This window comes from Pygocentrus nattereri, chromosome 11 (genome assembly GCF_015220715.1).
Source record: "Pygocentrus nattereri isolate fPygNat1 chromosome 11, fPygNat1.pri, whole genome shotgun sequence".
Classification (NCBI taxonomy): domain Eukaryota; kingdom Metazoa; phylum Chordata; class Actinopteri; order Characiformes; family Serrasalmidae; genus Pygocentrus; species Pygocentrus nattereri.
Genome location: NC_051221.1, coordinates 8328121 through 8352612, shown reverse-complemented (window position 1 = coordinate 8352612; position 24492 = coordinate 8328121). Strand labels below are relative to the sequence as shown.

At 41.6% G+C, this 24492-nt stretch overlaps 1 protein-coding gene across 2 annotated transcripts; it reads left to right on the top strand.

Moving 5' to 3' along the window:
- The first annotated feature begins 2288 nt into the window (after positions 1-2288).
- dctn4 (dynactin 4) lies at positions 2289-23339 on the top strand. Of its 2 annotated transcripts, XM_017713547.2 has the most exons (14): positions 2289-2439; positions 5926-5996; positions 7418-7596; positions 8595-8638; positions 9198-9305; positions 10989-11009; positions 12719-12792; positions 14538-14650; positions 15020-15129; positions 15270-15343; positions 15469-15523; positions 17136-17243; positions 17593-17690; positions 19830-23339. In XM_017713547.2, exons 1-14 carry the CDS (start codon positions 2305-2307, stop codon positions 20041-20043), a joined length of 1404 nt encoding a protein of 467 aa, XP_017569036.1. In that variant the 5' UTR covers positions 2289-2304; the 3' UTR covers positions 20044-23339. The 2 variants fall into 2 exon arrangements, with proteins under 2 accessions (XP_017569036.1, XP_017569037.1); XM_017713548.2 differs by lacking the exon at positions 10989-11009.
- The last annotated feature ends 1153 nt before the right edge of the window (positions 23340-24492 follow it).

Below are 24492 nucleotides of genomic sequence, written 5' to 3'. Positions count from 1 at the left end.
GAAATAGTCCAAAACGACCTAGAATGAAACTCTTTACATGAACTTACATGTAAAGTTAGGAATGTTTTTCCTTCTCCTGTAAAGCTACTACTTGGATCTTTGCTGGCTAGTGATGATTTATGAATGAGCTCCGTTCTGACTGGCTGTTTGATGGACTGACGCGGTCCTTCAAGGGTTCTTTAGTAAAGAAAGTGGTTCTGTTTAGAACCATGAACACTCAAAGACACCTCCTCCTTCCTCAGATTGATTGACAATGTGCTTTATATGTTCTGTATAGAATCTTTCTGAAAAGGGTTCTATGCAGCACCACAAAGGGTTCTTCTACTGTTACAATGCCAAGTGTGTAACAACTCTTTTTGGTGCTATACAGAACCCTATGCAACACATTCTCCATCAATCTCAACAACCCTTTCACCATTCAGTAACCTCTTAATCATGCAAAGGGTTCTTGGAGTGTTCATGGCTCTATATAGAACCATTTTCTTTACTAAGGAACCCTCGAAGAACCATATTATTTAGGCGTGTATAGGCTGAGTAGGCTGATGTATGTAAAATAGATAGTTTTCATCACAGACTCTCCAAAAACTGTAAGGAAGATTCAGTTTTCCGTGATGGAGCCCCTTTAAACGTTTTGTTGAAAGCCTCAGGAAACTAACAGGAAACTGGCCTTTATCAGTTGCATAAGATGTTTTCTGTAGTTTTAGAGCTGTGGGTTGGAGCTGAACTTGGCAGGAACATAGACGGGCTGACAGTTGGTGACCACTGACCAACACCCTTTATTTCCTGTGAACAGTGACATGAATATTTTTTTTTGGTTGGCAGTCAGTAGGGGGCAGTATTGAGCCACTTATAGATGGGGAACAAACAGTAGAATGGCTGTATCACTTGTGTGTGAGTGTGTAGTGTCTCTGGGTGAACTGACTCAAGCCTGGAGCACTGACAGGCTGCAGTACCAATGATGACATGACATTAGTTATGACATGTCCATGCCTTTCATTCTGGAGAGCTCACAGAGCCAGTAAGATGATTTCTATGATGAGACCATCTAGAAAATGACCGAATTCTCACATAGTGCACTAGACATGAAACAAGGGGATGATTAGAGTCACACAACCACCACTCCCCTTTATGAATGAACTGGGGAGGGTATTTCACAAAGCACTCACTGTCCACTCTATTAGACACGCCTACCTTGTCAGCAGCACTGCTGTGTCTGATCCACTCAGACCAGCGCAACACACACTAACACACCACCACCACATCAGTGTCACTGCACTGCTGAGAATGATCCACCACCCAAATAGTACCTGCTCTGTGAGGGTCCATGGGGGTCCTGACCACTGAAGAACAGGGTAAAAGGGGGTAACAGAGTATCAGAGAACCAGATAGACTACAGTCTGTAACTGTAGAGCTACAGAGTGCAGCTGATCAAATGGACAATGAGAAACAAGGAGGTGGTTATGATGTTATGCCTGATCGATGTGAAACATGATGGAGAACATGCTGTAGATGGTTCTGTATTGAATCTTTTGAAAACGGTTCTATATAACACCGAAAAAGGTTCCTCCAATGTTGTGATGTTATGCTTGCTACAACAGAAGTAATGCAAAGAGCTCTTTAATAGAGCACAGGGTTCTTTTAGTGTTCATGGTGCCATATAGAACCATTTTCTTTACTAAGGAATCCTTAAAGAACCATGGGCGGTTGGCAGAGCATGGAGCACATCATGTAACTGAACTACAACACACCCTACATAAGCAATGCACACTCCTATAATTTATAAGTGTTTGTGATATTTATGAACCCCCTTTCATTCTACAACCTGATTATTTGCACACATCTGCACTCTACGTGACACATATTCTTTACTTTATGATATATTTTGTGCATTATGATCAATATTTTGATATATTATGTCTTTCTTTCCTAGTTTAAACTCTTTTTACCTTCTGTTTTCTGTCTTTTCCTGGCAGACAGACAGTCCTATAAGCATTTCGCTGTACTTTATACACGTGCATGGCTGCATCTGTGACCAATAGAGCTGGACTGGATTTAACAGTTCTAGCCAGGTCATCACTTCATAGGGCACAGGGGGTGGGTTTGAGATGTAGTCCAAATCCTGTGATAGTGAGTATTTCACTGCATGTGGCACAAGGGTCGATTTGACAAACGCCCCTAGTCCCCTTCATGACCTAAAAGCCTTGCTTCCTTAGAGCATAGTCCACTAAGAAGGGAGCGAGGGTTTTTTGGGACACTCCCAACATAACGTCATCTGTGCGTGGCGAGAGGGGCGTGGCTTCAGAGATGGCGTCCCTCCTGCAACCCGACAGAGTGCTGTATCTCGTCCGCGGAGAGAAAAAGATCCGCGCTCCGCTGTCTCAACTCTATTTCTGCCGCTATTGCAGCGAATTGCGGTCTCTGGAATGTGTGTCACACGAAGTAAGTGAATTAATGTCGTTGTTTGTTTGTTTTCGGCTGATTTTCTGCTGATTATCGTGAGCTGGGCCGGTCAGCAGCTAATCCCAAGATGTGCCCACCCACATTCGGACTCTCCTGTCATTCGATTGGTTGGCCTACGTGTCAATCATGCAGTGTGCGCGGATAGCGCGATCTGATTGGCCGGCCTCTCCTGTCTTTTTGGGGCCGTTGTGTATTCGTTGGGACGGCTAGGTTAGCTAACCGCTCAGCCCGCTCATTTAGTCGTTATATTGGTGTTTTTTGAGCAGTGAGTTGAGAAATGCGACCTTTTCGGGTCGTTAGACTAAGAAGGGGTCGGACTGCTTACCCCGAAACGAGCACACACGTCTGTTTCTTACGTTTTAACTGGGAAATTTGCTCCCTGGCTAGCAGCTTAGCTAGTGATGTGGCCAGGCATCACCGCACCCAGTTAGCCCAGATCTGCCTCTGTCTGCTGATGTGCACAGCTGGATGTCAACACAGGCCTGAGTTGTGATTTTTAAAGCTTTAATGTCAGGAATTGCAATTTACAACTGTTGCCAAAGCGATGAAAGAAGTGCTTGATGTTAAAATTGGTCACAATAAGAATAAAAACGCAGACACACACACACACACACACACACACACACACACTATACCCAGACAAGCCATGTCACGATGTAAGCCCTAAAACTGTATGTGTGGGTATATATATATATATATAGTGTGTGTGTGTGTGTGTGTGTGTGTGTGTGTGTGTGTGTGTGTGTGTGTACACATGTATATACACATACATACACTATATTTCCAAAAGTATTCGCTCGTCTGCCTTCACACACATATGAACTTGAGTGAGATCCCATTCTTAATCCATAGGGTTTAATATGAAGTTGACATACCCTTTGCAGCTATAACAGCTTCAACTCTTCTGGGAAGGCTTTCCACAAGGGTTAGGAGTGTTTATGGGAATTTCTGACCGTTCTTCCAGAAGCACATTTGTGAGGTCAGACGCTGATGTTGGATGAGAAGGCCTGGCTCACAGTCTCCGCTCTAATTCATCCCAAAGGTGTTCTATGGGGTTGAGGTCAGGACTCTGTGCAGGCCAGTCAAGATCTTCCACACCAAACTGGCTCATCCACGTCTTTATGGACCTGCTTTGTCCACTGGTGTGCAGTCATGTTGGAGCAGGAAGGGGCCGTCCCCAAACTGTTCCCACAAAGTTGGGAGCATGAAATTGTCCAAAATCTCTTGGTGCTGAAGCATTAAGAGTTCCTTTCACTGGAACTAAGGGGTTGAGCCCAACTCCTGAAAACAACCCCACACCATGATCCCCCCTCCTCCAAACTTTACACTTGGCACAATGCAGTCAGACAAGTACCGTCTCCTGGCAACCACCAAACCCAGACTGGTCCATCGGATTGTCAGACAGAGAAGCGTGATTGGTCACTCCAGAGAACACGTCTCCACTGCTCTAGAGTCCAGTGGCGGCGCTTTACACCACTGCATTCAACGCTTTGCATTACGCTTGGTGATGTAAGGCTTGGATGCAGCTGCTCGGCGATGGAAACCCATTCCATGAAGCTCTCTACGCTATTCTTGAGCTGATCTGAAGGCCACATGAAGTTTGGAGGTCTGTAGTGATTGACTCTGCAGAAAGTTGGTGACCTCTGCGCTCTATGCCCCTCAGCATCCACTGACCCCGCTCTGTCATTTTACTTGTTGCACAGGTGGCGTCCGATCACGGCACCACGCTGGAATTCACTGAGCTCCTGAGAGTCAAGCTTGTATCGATAGCAGAACCCTTTTTGGTGCTATATAGAACCATATACATATAAACACATTCTCCATCAATCTGAAGAATCGTTTCCCCATGCTAAGCACCATTTAAGCATGCGAAAGGTTCTTTGAGTGTTGAAGGTTCTACAGTGAACCATGGTCTTTACTAAAGAACCCTTGAAGAACCATCTTTTTAGGAGTGTAGAGTTCAGTAAAGAGATTATTCAAGATCATTCCAGAAACGATGCCGAGCGGAGACGTGCTTGGCTGCTTGTGCCGCCGTCTCGGCTTCGTCTCCAAGCACAGCCCAGAGTTTATGAGTGTGACCGTGAAGGGAGCGCATTGTTTATTTTTGCAGACTGTTTACAGAATGTTTCTCTTATTGATCAGCATTTTAGGTGACAGAGGAGACGAGGTGTTTCATCCTCTGTCTGCATTAGACTGCAATGTGTGCAGGTTCTCTCCTCTCTGGGCTGCCAGGTTTGCCTCCAGCCTGTACTCAGTTACTCTATATTTCCGTAATTTTCTTCTTTCCTGCACTTGTTTGATGTTTAAATGATGTGCCAGTGTGGTGGTCTGATTTAGGGGCTGGAGACATTTTAATTTTGCTTTGATTCCACTCACTTGTCGAAATCTCATTGTGTTTGAGAGTTAGGCCAAGTCCCAATTCAAATTTTCACCCCGACCCCTTGTTTTCCAGTGTTTCTTTGCTCCTTGCAACTGAGGGGTAGTGGTTAAAATCTCCCCTATGAAATGGGACCCTCAAATAAAGAGGAGCATTGCTTCATTAATAGGCTATTAGTGCTGCCCTGTAGGCAACCCTGCTGGTCTGCAGTGACAGTAGAGGAGGGTAAAGTTCAGCTCCTCGCTGCTGGGCTTTAGTTACATGTAGGGCATCATTTGCCTTTAAAGAGGGGGATGTGACAATTTATTATCACCCACCCCTGAATCTTCAGTGATATGAAGCTGAAGTCAGATGTTCACCAGCTGTTTGAATTTTCTCATTCCATCTTAAATTGAGCAGCAGTTACATTGTGGTGCCTCAGGCATCAGAACTGCTGGACCATTTAAGGTGGAACGTGAAATTTAGTTAGCTAGCCATCGAGACATATTAGCTATTAGCATACTAATAGTAACGTTTTGTGCTTGTCATGAAGAAAAGGACCAAAATACATTGAAACAACATTAGACTAAGACAGTTCAGTGGTTATCGTAGCTTTTAACGGAGAAAATTCTCACATTTGTGGGTTTCTTTGGTCGCTTGCGCAGCCGTCTTGTCGGTTTTCTTTTTTTTCTCATATCACTCTGTTTGGAGTCTCTGAAAAGCCTGTTTGGAGGGTCATGTAGCCCTAACACTTCACCCTACCCCTCTATCTCAACAAAAATTGGGACATCCTACCCCTAGGTGCACACACACAAAACGGAGGGCTGAGGGCTGAGTGGTAGGGGCTGGGGGTGAAATGGGATTGAGAAGTTTTGCCAGTTTGTTTGATGCTGTTTGTTGAGGAGGAGGAGTTTAGACGCTGAAGCTCAGTGAGCTGTTCAGCAGGCAGTGTGGATGAGGTTCTGAGGACAGGTGATTGACCTGATTGAATTTGGATCAGCCTGACTGGGTGATGGCTGGTGTTTTGCTGGTCTTTTTTGAGTATGGATGTTTAGAGGGTGATGGCTCTGTTGTGCTCTAATTGTTATTGTGTTTTTGTGTTCATTCAGGTCGATTCCCACTACTGTCCCAGCTGTCTGGAGAACATGCCATCAGCTGAAGCAAAGCTCAAAAAGAACAGGTAAAGCTGCACATTTGATCTGCTTCAGATTGAACTTGGAGCGTAAGAACTTCTTTCCTCGAAATCATCGTGAGATGAGAGTAGATCAGGACAGAGTTGCACCAGGTTTGCGGAAGTTTGTACTTATAGTTTGTAAGTCACGTCTTTATTGAGTCCTTGGTTACACTAGTTGGTGTCAAACTGTCCTTTTACAAAGTGTGGCTGCACCACAAATCCGTAAGTCGTGTCTAAACTGACTAATGCGTGCGTCGCTTTAACAGGACGGTAACGCATTCAGAACCAGTCAGGAAATCCGATGCCATGGAAACACAGTTGGCTCTGACCTTTCTGTGGAAGAAATGTCCAGCACAGAAGAGAAAAATGTCTGCAGATTAAATCGAATAAAACGAATTATCTGCAGCTGCTGCAAGTTTATTCTTTAAATTTTCCCTTAAATAACCAAATATGCAGGTTCGTAAACGATGGTTTCTGGATGACCGACGCAACAGCAGCCTCAGTTTAGACATCTGCGCAGCTGCTGAGTCTCACTGAGCTGAAGCTGTGGGTGTTAAGCTTCATGCTCTGAGTTTAAACCGGGCCGATGATTAGAGCTGTAAGTAAAATCATAGTCTATAGCGTTTAGAGTTTTTAGCTTAATTAACCAAATAAAGTCTTTTTTCCTTTATCTGTGGTTTCTGATGGTTTCCCCAAAACATACACTTGCTCAGCTGGGGTGTCCATATGTAGTCATTACTAAGCTCAACGTATGGTTGTGGGTATATTTCAGTTTGTCCGTCTGAATTTACATAATCAAATTGGAAGGAATTATTCAGTAACTGCATTAAATAAATGTAAATTTTTATTTGATTTAATTTTTTTGTTAAAATCTCCCCTCAAATGAACAGAACATGTGTTTTATGATCTACTCATGTTGCTTTATGCTTATAATTTACTGCTGAAAGCCAAAAATCTCAGATGCTCTTTGTGTTATTTTCTAAAAGTAATGTTTCCAGAGCAGATCACTGAAGAGACGCCGTCTGTTTATAGTTTAGAGCCCAGATTTGGGGAAAAACGGCTCGACTTTCAGTAGAAAAACAAAGTTCAGCTTCTTTTATTATAAGGGTTTAAAATCACATCACCGTCTATTAGACTGGAGAGAAGAGCTACAGCCTCACACGACGCCCAGCTTCTGAAAGGAGCTCATGAAATATGAAAGGAAAGTTATGAAGTAAAGAATATGACTGTGTTTTGGAACCACTGGTGGTCCCAAGGAGTTAAAAAGGTTAAAATTAGTTTTGTGGTGCAACTAGTTTGGATTTAGTGATGCATAAACTTGAACTTAGACACCTACGTTACAACTAGTCTACGTTTGAACTTGCGCACAGCTGGTGCAACCGGCCACTGGCCACTGCTCACAAGCTGTGTTGTGCTCATGTCTGTAGGTGTGCAAACTGCTTTGACTGCCCTTGCTGCATGCACACCCTGTCCACACGCGCCACCAACATCCCTGCCCCGCTGCCGGATGACCCCACCAAGACTGCCATGAAGAAGGCCTACTACCTGGCCTGTGGGTTCTGCCGCTGGACTTCGCGGGATGTAGGCATGGCCGACAAGTCTGTCGGTAGGTCCGTGCTCTTCTTTAGAATCGCGTTAGGAGAACTGAGTGAGATCTTCTAGGGCTACGTTCCCATTACCAGGTTGAAGTTTTTGGCCTAATGTGACTCTGATCTTTGATCTGATGTTTTCAGGGCTGTGTGGACATGCAACTCTTTTCAAATCCGACGTGAGCCACTTTCATACGTGGTCCTAGATCAGATACGTGTCCGATTCGTGGCCATGCAACCTTAATGTGATGCCCAGATGGGAATTCATGTGCTTTTTTTGCACTGTGCCATCATTCAGCGTAACCATGGCAGCAGCACCGATCAGAAGTTAAAGCCTGTAAACGGTGGAAAAGCAGCTCATCTCACCTTTTTCTCCTCCGTCTGGCTCTAATGATGAAGCTGAGAGCTGATCAGAGTTAATGATCTTCTCAGCGAAGCTCGTTCTGCTCGTTAGTGTCTGCTGATGATGCAGTGACGTGATGATTCACGTGACGTTACTCAGTAGGATGAGCTCATGAGGGTCATTTCAGGATGCCAGTTCATTCACATTAATGACAGTTTTGAATCACTTGCCTAACAAAGGATCGGATTTGAGCAACAAATCGGATTTCAGCAGTGAGGCTTGTAGTGTGAACGTAGCTTAAGATATTTTCATGGTTAGTTACTTTTAATGCAGCGTGCTTCCCAGTCCTGGTCCTGGAATACTGTTTCCCTGCATAGTTACTTTTTTTTTCTCCTGATAATTAAACTAATCAGCTTGTTGACAAGCCCATCCTCAGTTGAAGTGGGTGTATTGGAACAAAGTAAGCACTGCACTGTGCAGAACAGGGGTCCTCCAGGACCACCGTTGGGAGAAGTTGTTTTAATGCAAAGTAATGTGATCTTGTTTGTACAGTTAGTGTATGCAGATATGTTCATGTATCAATTCATTCAGGGCTTTCGCTCCTCAGATGTTAAACGCACATGCATTTAAAAATGGCAAGACTAACACTTGTTTTTGTGTTCTCTGTCATAGCCAGTGGAGGGTGGCAGGAGCCAGAGAACCCCCACACTCAGAGGGTGAGTATAATGGTACAGCAGAGGTGAAACCAGAGATATATGTTCTGCGCATGTGCGTCACAAGTTTGTAGCGTTCAATATGGCGGAGAAGAAACTGGTCTGCAGAGGAGACGGAGGTGGGCCGGATGTCCAGCTTATGTGTCTCAGAACACGACGTCTTCCTCTCGGCCTTCTTTAATTAGGATATGAAGGACGTTTTCCCGAGTCTGACATCGTTTTAAAGCAATTAAAAACACAAGCACTGCTCACTGCTGCTCATCTCACTCTGACTGGTTGTGATGCAGGTTGTCATGGTAACATCTACACTAAGTGGTTCTCTACGCACACGCATCATTTTGGATCTGATTTCTTGTCGTGTGCATGTCAAGAGATTTTCCGTCAGAGTGTTGAGTAAAGTGAGATATAAACACCTCGGTCTTCATCTATAACCGGAATGCATTCAGTCAGATCGGCAGAAGCCCTTTGCCTGTTAACACCGCCAGTGAACTGCCCGTTTGAGTGTTGTGACTAGTTATGCGTTTCTAAACTGACTGTTTCACTGTGTTTGTTCACTCCTCAGATCAATAAGCTGATTGAGTATTATCAGCAACTGGCTCAGAGAGAGAAGCTGGAGAGGGATAGGAAGAAACTGGCTCGAAGACGTCCTTTCATGCCTCAAGCCTTCTCGGTACACACACACACACATACAGCACATACACACACATACAGCACATACACACTAGGACTGCCAGGTATGGATGTAAAATACAATGTGTGGTAAAGTTGTTGGATATGACACCAGGGGTGATTATATATGAGAAGCAATAAATTATGACTAGAAGAGTGTCTCGGACTGGATTTGCACGAACACAGTCTGTTGCTTCTTTGTAATTGAACAGAAATCGAACTTTCTTTTATCCAAAATATACAAAATTACAGAAGTCCAGAATAAATATCAGCTACTTCCGTCACAGTTGCAAGCACTTTTTTGTGTGTTATAAGGCTGTTAGAAGAACAGACCGCATTCCCTGAACAACCTCTCTGTATCCTGTTGTGTGCAAAAGTTTGGCCACCCTTGTCAGATGGCATGTTTCGTTGATTTTCAAAGCGAGATAAGATCGCACATCCTCTTCACAAAACTTAAAAATGGCATTTTTTCCTGTAAATTTTAGTGCACAATTTCTGTTTATCTGTTTAACATTTTGGTAAAAAAAACTTTTGCACCGGCTACATTTTATGTTATTATTTTTTTCCCCAAAATGTTAAATTCAGCAAATAAATAATAATTGTGCATCGAAATGTGTAGAAGTTTGCATTTATACATTATGAATTTAATACACCAAAACATTAACAGCAAAATATAGTGACTTGTAGTAAACATTCAATTATTACATGTGATTACTTGATATATTTAGACTACATTAGATACGAATGTCAGTGCAAATTACATTGCAATGCATGCTGGGGATTGTAGTGCAGCTCATTGTGAAATGGGCTAATGTTAATAGAAAATCAAATTAACGTTGAGGGCCGGATAGGATTGTTCCATGGGCCTGATTTGGTCCGCTGGCCTGGTGTTTGACACATGGACTGTAGAGGATGTGTTAACTTCACCCTGACCAAGGGTGCCCAAACCTTTACACACGACTGTAGGCTACAAAATATTTCCGAATGCCGCGTTCCTGACATTATAACTGCCTCTTTCAAGCACTGAGAGCAAGTGATGTGATTCAATTCGTTCTCTTATCACAGCTCTTATCAATGTCCTCGATACCCGATATGATTAATCCTGCAGCTCTTACACAGACATCTACATAAAGACCCACAGCTTTACGTCTATGGGGGGTAGTTCAGAGTTGAGTGTAGACCTTTGAAAAGATTCAACCTTGCAGTTTTAGGATCGTTGCTGCCTTTTATTTTACGAATTTATAACTTTTTTTTAAATAATATTTTAGTAAATACACTGACATGCATGTTAAAACAGTTCTTCCAGAACTTACACAGTTCATAATGTGTTTATTATATTATAATTATAATAATAATAATATTATTGTTACAGCAGGTTCTGAAATTAACCATGTAAACTAACATTTGTCTCATAAGTCTCTATCTCAGTCTGTAATATGGCATGTGTGGCCCTCTTCAGGTTAATTTCTAACCCTGTAATGAACTACACACCTGTTTTTCACTGATCGCACTTCAGCCACAGCGTATTTCAGTCACTGGAGCGTCTCCTGTGTTGCTGTATTTTTTAAACTGCCATTTGAATGTCTGCTTGGATGCTTAATTTTCACCTGGTTCTTTCTCTTTCTCTCATTTTTCTTTGCTTGTGCACGCTGAAATTTTGGTTTGCACCTCTCCCCTTCCCCAGCAACACACTATTCACGTGGTGGTGAGTGGTACTTCTTCACAACAGCAGTATTGTCGACTGATTGTCTGTTGGAGCCGAAAAAGTGATATTTCTGTCTTCCTGTGCTCCTCTCTCCTATCATCAGGCCTAACGTGCCGATCACACGATCCTCCCCGCTGCGATTATGAACCCGCTGCATAACTGCTTCCTTTGTGTTTAAGGGTTTTAGAGAGAGCTGTGAAAAGAACTCTTTGTATGACAAGACAGTAGAAGCTTAACGGAGGCTAAATATATACCAGTTTCCGTTTGTTGTCCTTTTACAGCTCTGTAGCAAATGTCGATTTAAAGTGTCTGTTTAAAGGGATAGTTTGACCAAATATGCTAACATCGCTAAATATGAATACAGGTGAGTAGTAGTCAGAACTGCTGGTGTTATTAACAGTGAACGAAAGCAAATCGCTGCTGTCGGAACAAAACCTCCTATCTCCATTTATCAGTTTTTGGCATAATTTGAAAATGCTTTTACATTGTGTGTAAATTTCATGATGAACAGACGAAAAGAAACGGCCCAAAATGGCTTGGAAAAAAAGTCTGGTTGCATTGACATTAAATTACAGTTATACATTAAAATAAAGTATGTTTTTCCCTTCTGCTGTAAAGTTCTCATTTTGGCGATACAAGGTTTCTTCCGACAGCAGTAAAATCTCCACCAGTTAGCAGGACTTACGTGCCATTATCTTAAGCGGTTGATATTCATTTTCATTCTTTGTTAGCAGCTAAATGTGTGCATGGGTTCTCAGTTCACTGTTCACTGTTTGAAGTGCCAGTACTCAAGTACTGAAATCACTTTTTGGGGCTTTTTTCTGTTTCATATCAAGGGAGGGTTAAGAAAACGTACAAACTCACAGTTGAGTAGTTTTACGTTTCAGCAAGCCTGTAAAACGTGGCTTTGCTCGTATTTGTGTGTCAATGTCGGTCATATTCCGGTTTCCCACTGCGAAACACTGAAGGCAGAGAGTGCGCAGCCAGATCTGGCGTTAGCTACTCCAGCTGGATGCAAGTCCTGAAACAGTAAACAGAGATTTTTCTGACAAACTGCCATGCTGCCACATCGTCTGCAGAAGATTATAGACCTTGACAAGTTCTCATCAGTGTCCAGCGTACCTGTTGGCTCTAGTAGCTCATAAGCTCGTCTGATGAGGCAGCCTCCGTTACCCCTCCAGCCGATTTCCGTTGGCTGTTTGTGAATAATTAAACGCCTTTTTGTGTTTTCTTGACACAAATACAGGCGTCTAAAAAGTAAGCCTACAGCTCTACTCTAATTTGGTCCAAGTCTGTTTGCTTCCATTTTGCTTGTTCTTCTTCGCGGTTAACCAGATCTCAGTTTATTAACTTCTACGATGACTCGAAAATGAAAAGTAGTCAGGATGCACATCGCTATTAGGAGCATTAGCATGTTTGACTACAGTGTCCTGTAACTGCACTGTTTTGGTGCAAAGTAAGACCAGACCTCTTTACCTAAGAACAGTTAATCATAATAATAATAATAATAATAATTAATAGTTGTTATTATAATTAAGAACAAATGGAAGCAAGTGACCACAGACAAACACTACATGACTCTTTTAAGTCATTACATGTTGTTAGCCCCTCTGTTTGTACTGGTCCTGTATTGACTGTGTTTTGTGAAGTGGAGGTGGAACTCCGATTGATTAGTTTGGCATGACATGACTTGTGTTTCCTTGTAAAAGGAGAAGTACGGCCTGGGAACTCGGCTGCAGAGGCAGAGATCTGGAGCTCCTATCAGCGCCCTCTATGGCCTATCGTGAGTATTCAGTAACACTTAAAAGCACCGTGTCACAATATTCACAGCAAAGCGAAGTCCTCTGACCGCAACACTGCTTCTCCCTTTCTGCGATGTAAAATGCATGCTTCTCTATGAAAATTCAACGTATGCCTCCAAGATGCAGATGTACCAAAAATGCTGAGATGTATTCCTGCAACTGTAGCCATCTTATGGCCTGCACAAGACAGTCTGTGTGTAAATATCAGCGTAAAGCTTTTATGTTATAATCATTATAACCCTGTCTTGGACATTTGATTCATTTCATGAGAATGAAATAGGTATTTGAATTCAAACTCATTTTGAATTGATTATTTAATCGGTCATGGAAACAGCATAGTCTGATTTTGAGATGGAATTTAGTTCAGTTATCAGCTTTCTCAGTGCATGGGTAACCTTACTCTGATTTCTTTTGGATTTCTCAGTCTGTGCATGTGTGAAAACAGGCTGCGGTACTGGAAATTAGTATGTAAGAATACCAGACAAGTGTCCAGTGTATGGTTCTCCTTTAGCAGCTGTAGCCAGTCAGCAGCCTGTCCATGTTGTCCATCCTCACACACACACACACTAACACTAATGTAGGAGGAGAACAGAGTGAAGGAGACAGCATCTCCACGCTTTTACTCCCCACAGGTCCAGCCCAACACCATGTGTGTAATATAAATGTGTGGGGGGTGAAGAGTGAAGACACTAAAAATGGGTTATTTTATATGTTCTTCACATAAAATGAGCAAAGGCCAAAGAATCTGAGGTTGAAATAATAATAAATAACATAATGCTTTCTTTTGGTAAACATTTAAAATGGGTCCCACAGACCCCAACACCACACAAGGGTTAAAGTTATGAACCACTGATGCAGTTTGAAAACCTTAGAAACTAGCCAGTAGAAACAGTTCAAAACTAGCTGCATCAGAATACACTGTGACCCAGTTTGTACGTCTGTACCAGGTGTTTAGTGTTCTTAATGGCTTTGTTCTGGTATCTGGAGCTCCATTAGAGCACAAATATGGACCGTTTGGGGGTCCCTGAGCACTGTTTTAAGAACCACAGGTCTTGTGCAGGTTGTGCAGATTAGGTGTTTAAGCAGTAAAACAGTGGAAACTCACTTGTTCAGGCAAAAGTGAAAATCTCACTTCAGTCTTACTCTTAACATTTCACTCCAGTCACCTCACCTTAAGTCGGCAACCCTGTTATTTAGACGTTTCAAAGATAAAATGCATCATATTATGAACTGTCAGACGTTGTGCTTTGCAGAAATAATAATAAAAAAAAAAAACAACAACTTGCATATCTAAAAAAAAAAAAAGACATTTAAATACTGGCAAAATCAATGTAGGTCTATGGGCAACACTTACCTCTGGGTAGTATATGATATAGCTAGATGTGTCTGTATGTATCTATGCTTTATACTGTTTATTTTTTTGTAGGAGAATTTCAAATATTGATTATGATCATATGCATTGCCAACCAATCAATGCAGATACATTGAAACGCTACATCTCCCCCCGCCCCCCCAAAGCGAGTTATCAGGTTTAGTCGTGATTGTTACTCCTCTACTAACAATTTATTCTTGTAACAACATCTTTAAAACGCTCTGTATCTTTTTATCGTGGCTTTAAGTGCTACAAGCTTCTCCGCTACTGCTACTCTAACAGGGTCGTTTGTTTCATAACTGTAGTTTGAAGTGTTGTGTGCTAATGCCAGCTGTATATGTGTATATGTTGCAGTCTGAAGGAGGGAGAAGAGCAGAAGGAGGTCAGTATTGAACCTGCTCAGGCTCTGGATGAGGTGGAGCCTCTGCCTGAAGACTGCTACACAAGGCCCATTAACCTGCCTGAAGGTCCATCTCATTCACATTTTTACATTCAGCCTGTTCTGGATAATGCTGTGGATTTAGCCTCTTCAGTCTTTCCCAGAGACCAAAACATTTAAATGTGTATTTTAATTCCTTTAAACACTCCTTATGGTGATGCATGTTTGTTGTGACAACAGCTTTTAAGGCTTCATACAGTTTACCACACAGTGCATTTACATTTCAACATGGCAACAGTATTTTTTTATTACACTTTTCTGTTGCAGCTATTCAGATGACATTTAGAGCAAACAACGATATCAACCCTCTACTGCCCAGATTAGGAGAGGATTTAAAACAAAAAAAAAGTTTGATGTACTTTTCTTGCAAAAAACTTGTTCATTTGTGTTTATGCAGTGACGACTCTTCGCCAGAGGCTGCTCCAGCCAGATTTCCAGCCAGCGGGAGCCTCTCAGCTGCATCCCAAACACAAGCATCTGCTGATGAAGCGCTCTCTGCGCTGCAGGGTACGTACACATACTCATCTATGCAAGAGCAAGCACAGCTATATTTGTACTTGTGTAAATATATGCACACACCATGATGCAAGCCCAGTTCATAAACCGATTCATCACCCTTGAAACACCTGCACGTCCTTTTTTGTCAGAAATGTGAGCACAATCTGAGCAAGCCGGAGTTCAACCCAACCTCAATCAAGTTCAAAATCCAGCTGGTGGCTGTGTGAGTATATCATCATCATCATCATCATCATCATCATCATCATCATCATCATCGTGCTTCATATGGTGCTGCTTGTTTTGTGTACGTAAATTTCTCTTGTAATGGTTGTGACTTTTGGTTTGCAGGAGCTACATCCCTGAAGTGAGAATCATGTCCATTCCAAACCTGCGTCACCTGAAGGCAAGTGTGTGTCCTGCTCTAGACGTGATCAGTAGAGCCCTGGCCTTGATTTCATGCTCAGAGCTAGAATGGGAAGCTTCCTTTGCGGCCTTACTGTGTCATCCCCTTTATTTATTAAAAATCAGTGTTTCTACTGTCAGTAAATAAATCTCCAGTCTGTCTGGAACGATTCATATATTATTTGGGGGGAAAAAGAAACTCAAGTTATTACCAAACACATGTGCACTAAATTCAGACTCCAAGTCCAGTGCAGCGTGGATCATTGATAAAGCAGCGTGTGGCAGAACCAGGCTGGCTTCTGCCAGAGGATTAGTGTCTGCCTAGTTTTTGTCTTCTAGCGTTTAATCAAAGTAGGTTTTATTCACAGACTTTACATTTAGCAAACTGAAATATTAGTTTGAATTGTTTTTATCAAAATATGCTGTCGTGCCTCTAAATTGGAGGCAAGAAATAAGATTAAAATTAAAAATTTTAAATGTTTTCTCTTTTATTGACAAAAAAACCAGGAGAGAGCTCCCCTTCCTACGTACTTTAGTGTCATGAGTGATCAACTTCCTTTAGCATTCTTTAAGCCTTAATTATGGCGAGCAGATCTGTTGGATTTCACATGCCGGTCTAAACAGTATTTAGTGTTGCTTTAAAGAACGCAGTGTAAATACTTATAAACTAACTATATATTAGCCTGGTCACAATTATTATGTAATAACGTAATTGCAGTTATTTGAGATTATTGCAGTTGTTTAAGCTGAGTGTAATATTTCCCTTTGTTAGATTTCACAGTTGTTTAATGTGGCAACTGTCAAAATGTGAATTGGGTTTGTTGGGCTGAGGCAAATAAATGTAAATAAAGGAAAGTAGTAAATACATTCATTGAGATACATCATGGCACTCCAAGGGCAGTTCTGGGTCATTTTTATATATCTGATTTTATCATTTTTGGTGTATGGTAGCAGAATGAGTGTCTGTTTGCTTATGGAGCTGCGCTTTAGTGTACATGTGATTCTGTGTAATTACAGACAACAATGTAGTGTATCATTTCAACAGTCCAAACAGTGTTGGCTACTGCGTAAACATTGCTATCAAGCAAGATCACTTAATGTGAACCCTTTAGGCTCATAGTATAATAGCTGCAGACCATAAACAAGAAAAGACAAACTCCTAATCAAAGTAATTAGCCTGATAATTAATCTTCATCTCAAATGTAAGGATCATAGCAGGTCTGCTATGTAAATTAATCAGGCATTCACAGTCAGTAGCTTCAAAGTGTCTTCCACACAGCCTGAAGTAAATCTTGGGAAATCCACGGATGTTCATGAAGAGCTCTTAGAGCTTTCCTACAAAGGCACAATGTTGTTTGCATCCATAGATTTTTTTTTTTCTCTCTTTTTAGTGTCAAGTGTGGTAACTGGTGCTAAATCACTAGTCGTTGACGATCTGCTCTCTGGTCAAGTTTGGAGACATAATATGACCAATGTGTTGATGAAAAACGTAAAGTCATAGTATCAGATCTTTTTAGCATAATGTGGTATTTATTAAAGTTTAAATCCTGTAGAATTTTTTTGCTTGCATTACTGAGCTGAAACCGAATAATAAGATATAACATACCTGGCAGGAGTCTCAAGTGCTGCTGACGCTTACCAACCCAGTGGAGAGCATCACCCACGTGGGCCTGTTCACCTGTGAAGAGGGGGATACTGACGACATCAACAGCACGGCCAAGGTGCGCTCTCAGGAAAACATGCTGTCAGAGTCTGACCGTTTTCTGTTTTGAACATTTTATTGATTATTAAAACACACTCTGTAACCTACCAGCTGATCCCTCATCAGTAGCAGGAACCGGGATTCGCTCTGTCTTTGGTCCAGTAGAAATGCTGAATATGTTCAGTGCGTTTATTAGACACTTGTGTATATCAGGTCAGAAAGGAAGCTGGCCTGGCTTCAACGTGTTTTCTTAAAGAGCCCAGACTCGTAGGTGTGTTATCTAAAGGCAGAAAAGGTGTCATTACATCACTCTTGTTACCATGGCCGCTGTGCAGTTGCTCATTAAAATAATCATCGTCTGTGTGCAGGTGATGGTGCCAGCGAAGGAGCTGGTTCTGGCAGGGAAGGACGCAGCAGCGGAGTATGACGAGTTGGCTGAACCTCAGGACTTCCAGGATGACCCAGAGTAAGATATGACACTCACACTCCAATAGTAAATTATTTATTAATAACAATCCACTCTGCCAACTAATCATAATAATGTCAATGCATTGTTTTATTGGCAACATGCTGCTTTCTGATAGAAGAAACCCTCTGTAGTGCTCTATAGTATGGAAGCATATCAGCAGCAGAATTCAAATGGAAATGCAAGCCTAGGTTAGAATTTAAATTTTACAGTTACACATGCAAGTTTGGGATGAAAGTTCAAATTCAGTAATTCAGTCTCCCTGCCGTAGAAACAAAACCTCATAATCTCATAATCAAAAAATTGCTCTTTACATTGAGGGTTTCATGATGAATGAACTAAAAGAAACGTCGCAGAATGGCTTGAAAAAAGTTTGCTTCCTTTGACTTGCGTTAAAAGTAAAACATGTTTTTTGCTTCTCCTTTAAAAGTAGCATTTTGGGCTTTGCTTCAGCAACGGCTCAGTGCACTATAAATGACATTTCGCTTAGACTGAGATTTAGATGCTTTATGAGTTGCTTCGGTTGAAGTTAAATGCATTTCCAGTGCATATTCATGCCTTACGTGATTATGCAACAACGGTGTCAAAATGAGAGAAGTGACACTTGTGCATCACGGTGCATGGATATATTATTAATTATACCAAATGTGGTTGAACAGTTTTTTTTTCTTTTTTTTTTTAATGATCAGCATCAATCAATGACAACACTTCTGCTGCTTCACAGCTCTAATACTGTCAATTTCTGTCACAACATGATTAGAATTGTTAATTTTCTTTTATATTTTATATCATCGAATCAAGGCGAATTATTGGCTGCGCGTGTTATTACACCCTAATGCTGTTTACCTTCAGTGTTTTGTGCTTCTGATCATTTTAATAGACGTCAGCGTCACTAATTAATGACGTTCTATTAAAAGACTGGTTTACCAAGAGAGACGCTGGAGGACTTTCACCTGAAATGAGTTCATGAAGCCAGTCTGGTTATAAAAATGATAACAGGACATCAGAGCCAGAATTACTCTTTTAGTACTTTTACTTTATACTTAAGTACATTTGAAGGTAAATACTTTAGTATTTTTACTCAAGTGGAGGTCTAAAGGGAGGAACTTCTACTTTACTGGAGGAATATTTTACCTTGGGGGTCTCTACTTTAACTCAACTACATGGTTTGTGTACTTCGTCTACCACTGTTTAAATGTGACCTTTGTCTGAACAGATCAACACAATGTTTTACATTACTTCACGTGGCTCATCCAGAGGTGAACGGTAGCAGTCGCTCCCAGTGCTTTCAGTTTAATCTTTTGCTAGCCATCATGAAGCTTCATTGATTGACAGCTAGGCTCATAACCTAGAATGTGTTTGAGCTTGATGTAAAAAGGGTGCGGTGACTTCATTGGTTTGTGTCCTTGGATTCGAGCGATTACGATAAATGCCTTTTAATTTTTGGTCCAGGAACGTCAGTCTAAACGTTTGAGTCTCAGCAGCGCAAAATTTTGACGAATGTTGCGTTGGATTGACATAAAAGTTGCATGAATTCCAATCTGACTGTTCAGACTGAGTCGCATTGCCGCAGATCAGACACATATCAGTAACAATCGGATGCATTTCAGTAACACACGTGAAAGACTCCCTTCTCGGAGTTGAAAATGTCTGATTCATGTGTTTTTGCTGTTCACACCGACACACATCTGTGCCACATATGAACAAAAAGATCAGATTTGGGCCTCTTTTACCTGCCGTGTGAACAAAGCCTCAGAGACGGATAGACATACTGGCCTGTGTGGTCGTGGATTTTGACTGAGCTCAGTGTTAACAAAGAGTGGCCAGCCAGTGTGGAATGAGGGTAGGAAGTAAAGTTATTGAGAAATTGTCGTATATTCACAGAGCGCATGCCTACTTTGGTCTTTGTGATCAAGTCAGCCTGTATCTGGCGACCTACAACTAACAACCTACAGAAAGCATGTTTATTGACCTACTTAAGCCAAAAAGGTTTGTTTTGAAATGTTCTGTTGGTTTGCTGTGCTGCTCTCTTATTCCTGTTCACAGTCTTTGTTGATAACAGTCTCTTATATTGTTGCATTTCACTGTTACTGTTCTCTCGATCTCTGATCTGTGGTATAATTAACTCTCCCCCTGCAGTGTGGTGGCCTTCAGGAAGTCCAATAAGATCGGCTTCTTCATCAAAGTGATTCCGCAGCAGGAGGAGGGTGATGTCACTGTGGCCTTTAAAATCCGTCACGATTTCCGCAACCTAGCAGCCCCCATCCGGCCCAGCGAAGACGGAGACACACCCAGTGAGGTCATCTGGCTCACACACCATGTGGAGCTCAGCCTGGGGCCACTGGTGGCCTGAATCCACGCACACAGCTTACCTTAGACTCGCGGAGCCGTGGTCTCATAACGAGAATACACGTCTGGGGACAACGTGTTAAACACTCGCTGCTGGATTGTGGCAAAATCCACTGCAAACAAGGGTACAGTCCTCTAAGATCTGTCTCCAAATTCCTAGTTTGTGCTCTTTTAATGTGCAGAGTGTAATCAATAACACAAGCAAAGCAAGCTAGCTAAGGAAACGCTATCGTTAGCTAAAATCTGCTTTTTTTCTTTGTGAGAAGTTGTTTATTTTGTGAAGTGCTCTCCACTCATGTGACACACACCTCTGTGCTCATTTGGACTTTTTTGGGACAGCCATGCTAACTTACATTACAATACTAAGCAAACAACAGCCTGTTTTCTTTCTGTGGCTTTGGATTGGATTCATCCTCAGTTTGGTCCCACCCTAATAAGTCTACGTTCCTATTTACGTTTAGCCAAAAAATTGATCATTAAGTGCGTTCACATGCACTTCATAATCTAATAACTGCAGAAAATTAGATTTTGTCAGTAATTGAATCAACAGGTTTACATGCACTTGAGTAATCAGATAACGGGGAAACTCTGGATCTGCATGAGTCAGACAGTGATCAGATTTCTGCTTTGCAGCCAGCCAGTAAACTCACAGAAGGTGTGATGTAAGCGTTTACTTCAAAATATGAACATGCATCATCTGAAGAATGAAGAATATTTAAATCCTTTATTTCGTGTTTGGCCTCAGTGTCGCTCCAAAAGTGACGCCCGCTGATTTCCAGTACCCGTGGTCTGTTCTCGCACATGTGCAGCCTGAGGAATCCAAAAGAAATCAGAGGAAGAGTTTACATGCGCTGCGAAATCAGATTACTCAGCCAAAATCCAGGCCTCTCTGTCAGATTTCTACATCGGAATATGGTGTTTACACGAGCATTTGAAAAGCTGCGGAAATCAGATTGAGATCGGATTATTGAGTGCATGTAAACACGCTCGTTGTTTTCCCCAGACGTTCTTGTTATGAAATAACATTTAGCCCCGCAAGACTAAGCTCAGCTTTGGGTCAGTGGGTCTCTCTGAACTGATACGCACTTAGCCACACATTCAGACCGAGATCAGACCGAGATCTGACTGCTAGTGCATTAACAAGAATATACAGAGGCTGGAGGTGCTGATGGGCTGAACACATACATTTAGTCACATAAACATAAACACATACATTAGCATTCAAAAGTTTGGAATCCGTGCCTTTGATAATATAAAGGCTCAAGTGTAATTTGGATTCATGCAGGTGTAGAAAATGATTCTGATATGCTCATCCGGTGCAACAGGGTTCAGATAATTAGTAGGATAGTGGAGCTGCTGGTGAATCTAAAATGAATGAAGCTGTACAGCATTGAGACTTGAGTTAGTTTAAAATGAATATTCATCAGAATTCAAAGTGGAGATCACATTAAACTTTAAACATGTGGTGTAAGTAGATAACAGTGTATTATCCCTTTATTCACTTCATGTTCACAGAATTCCTAGAATTTTTTTGGTGAGCGATTTGGAATATTTAAATCCATGTTGTGTTAGTCTCTATATAAAGTAACACACATAATTACTGCAGGTGATTCCACGGGTAGACACCTGTATAAAACTTGCTTTGACAGTTACAATTGTGGCCAATATTAAGAATAAAGCAAACATATTTTTTGGATTTTGGTCCCACTTTATATTAAGTGTCTCTAATAACTGTGTAGTTACACATGAATAACACATGCAACAACATTTTAACTGCTAATGATTTAGTCATTGTTACAGATGGATAACATAAGTACATCCTATGTAATTAAACATGTATATCAACTTCAGTTTTGCCTCCTGTAATTACACAAGTGTATCTTAATAGTTGTAACAGCCTGTTGCATCTCATGGAATTACACAAGGGTAATAACATTGATATAACTGTTTGTAATCAGACTGGAAGTGTAACTTAAGCCGCACTACAGAAAGTTCTTGTCTAGAAGATACACATAATATGTAGTGTATATAGTATGTTATATAGCTATATTATACATAGTATAATAACAAGGTCTGCTTCTGTAATACATCTGTGACAGGGACTAAATCATTAGTAGTTACAATGTTGTTGCATATGTTGTTCATATGTAACTACACAGTTATTAGAGACGCTTAATATAAAGTGGATTTTTATATTTGCGATTAACAAGCATGGAAACTTTACATTAATGAGAACATTGGCATTGTGGTGACCGCAGTGAACTGCATTGCTGAGCTGGTCCACCACTTCAGGTTAATTCGTTCTATACTCTCTGATGCCAGCTTATTTAACACCTTACTGCATGTAAGACCTGATAGGAGTGAGATTATCAAGCCTTAGCCAAGGGAACATGACATCACGCCACCGCCACGTTAGATTTTGTAGTGGCTGTAGCTAATATATTCTAACACAACCTGATTTGTCCAGTTAGTTCTGACCAAAGAGGTTTGTTAAAATGGGGAAATGTATGCACAGACATCTCCAAGGCAGGTTGTCCCTTGGGCCACAGGCTCTGCATGTATAGTGAACAAAAATGTGGACTGGTGTGGTCCCAGTGTCCATCCCTGGTGGTTCCAAACTTTTGAATGCTATTGTATATACACAGAGGCTGGAGCTACAGTTTAAACACACCGTCAACCCCACACCTATACATAAACACACGCAGTGCAGCTTGGGGCTAAAAGTGTGAGACGAGCACACAAACCGGAGCGATTAGTGATGGGAAGATGAAAATCACTTCTGTGAGTGCTGAATTTCCTCAGTAATCCAGGTCCACTGGCACTTTCCCACTACACTACTCCCAGAAATGTCTATAGTGAAGTATTTACCTGCATGCTGTCGTTAGCTTGCCCTCACTAATTAACCCCCCACCATCACTGTACAGAACCGGGACTCTTCAGCGAGTGCACATCAACACCTATAGGTTCTCTTTTTTTGCTGTTGTCGATCTCCTCCTTCACAGGCGCGCCGACTGATGTACTGTAAGGTGTTTTGTTGCTTTTTCAGCGCAGCGCTCTGCTGAATACTAACACGCTGCTCAGTCATCGGTTGTAAATGGTGAAACGTATCGATTCTGTGTTAAAAGTATAGACGATGAAGACCAGTGCTGAAGCTCGGTGTATTAATTCTCTGCTACAATCTGAAGACTGGAACACTTTAGGAATCTTTTTCTGATGTTTCTTTGTGTGAGAATCCTCAACTCTGTAGTTCAAGAGAGCCTTGAAATGTGGTTCACTAATAAAACTGAGATTAAAACAACCGCCACTGTGAACGTTTATGTTCATTGTATGAGAGGTTTCGGAATTTTTTATTTTTTTTTTTTTTTGATTCGTTACTGCCAAGTTTTTATTATTCTTCAGTAATAATGCAGACTTTAGCTTTTACTATGACCACAGCCACCAGGACAGAATGTACTAGTGCAGTCCTGAGTCTCTCATTTTAGCCTAGACAAGCTTTAAAGCTACAGGTTTGAAGGGGAGTTATATTCAGTCATTGAGATGTAAGCAAAGTCATTCAGAGTGCTTTGGTGTGAAATGGTTCATTGTAGAGACTCCGATTTCTTTACAGTGGCGGTGATGGGAACCAAGCGTCATGACTGGGGTCAGTAACAAGCGGCTCCTTAGCCACATGCGGCCCTTTAACCGTCATGTGGCTCCACAGCAGAATTAGATTTGTAGGTAAACATGAACAGTTTTAACAAATGGTCTTAAACACTGGACTTAATTTATAACTTCTTAGTCACCCTATAACCCTGAAGTTTGGGGCCAGACTGCTGGTCACCGTAGCAACACAGACAACAGTCTCACCTAGCTAGTAGCTAATGAAACGGCAAAGAGAGATTTAAGACAAACATCGATAATCTGGAGACGAACAGACTTATTTGTGTTTATAGTCACTCCAGCTGGTTTCCTGATATGTTTAATCTGCAAGAAGAAATTGCAAAGAAGAAATACTGAGAAGTCGCAAAGCTGGAGTCAGTTTCTCATTAGAGTTGTGCCGTTCCACCTTAAATGATACAGCAGTTATGTTTTAGCATGTCGGGTACCATTTAAGGTGGAACGTAAAATTTCGAGCAAGGAGCTGGGGAACGAGAAACGTTGAGAAGTGACTCTGCTGGAGATGTGGGAACAGCTGAGCTAAAGCTTCAAGCAGAGCAAAGTACGTCTGCGTTTTGGTTATACAGGGTGATTCAAAAAGATTCATCCGATTTCAAAACGCCACATTTTTACAACCGTGAGGCGCCGAGGAACCAATCACATACCAACTGAAAGAGGGGGTCAGAGTTTCTGACTCAGTGGAAGAGCTGCCTTCAGTCTGTGAGGAGATGAGATGAGACCCCTGAGCAGAAAGCTTTCTACGTTCTCCACTTCAATGAGAGTGAATAGCTAAGCGATGTGATTTTCATGGGCAGTG

What these genes read in the sequence shown, in the direction of transcription:
- dctn4 (XM_017713547.2), top strand. Translation starts at nt 2,305, where the DNA reads ATGGCGTCCCTCCTGCAACCCGACAGAGTGCTGTATCTCGTCCGCGGA. An exon ending in AGAACCCCCACACTCAGAGG is followed by an intron (nt 8,639 to 9,197) that starts GTGAGTATAATG and finishes TTCACTCCTCAG; the next exon opens with ATCAATAAGCTGATTGAGTA. An exon ending in CAAACCTGCGTCACCTGAAG is followed by an intron (nt 15,524 to 17,135) that starts GCAAGTGTGTGT and finishes CATACCTGGCAG; the next exon opens with GAGTCTCAAGTGCTGCTGAC.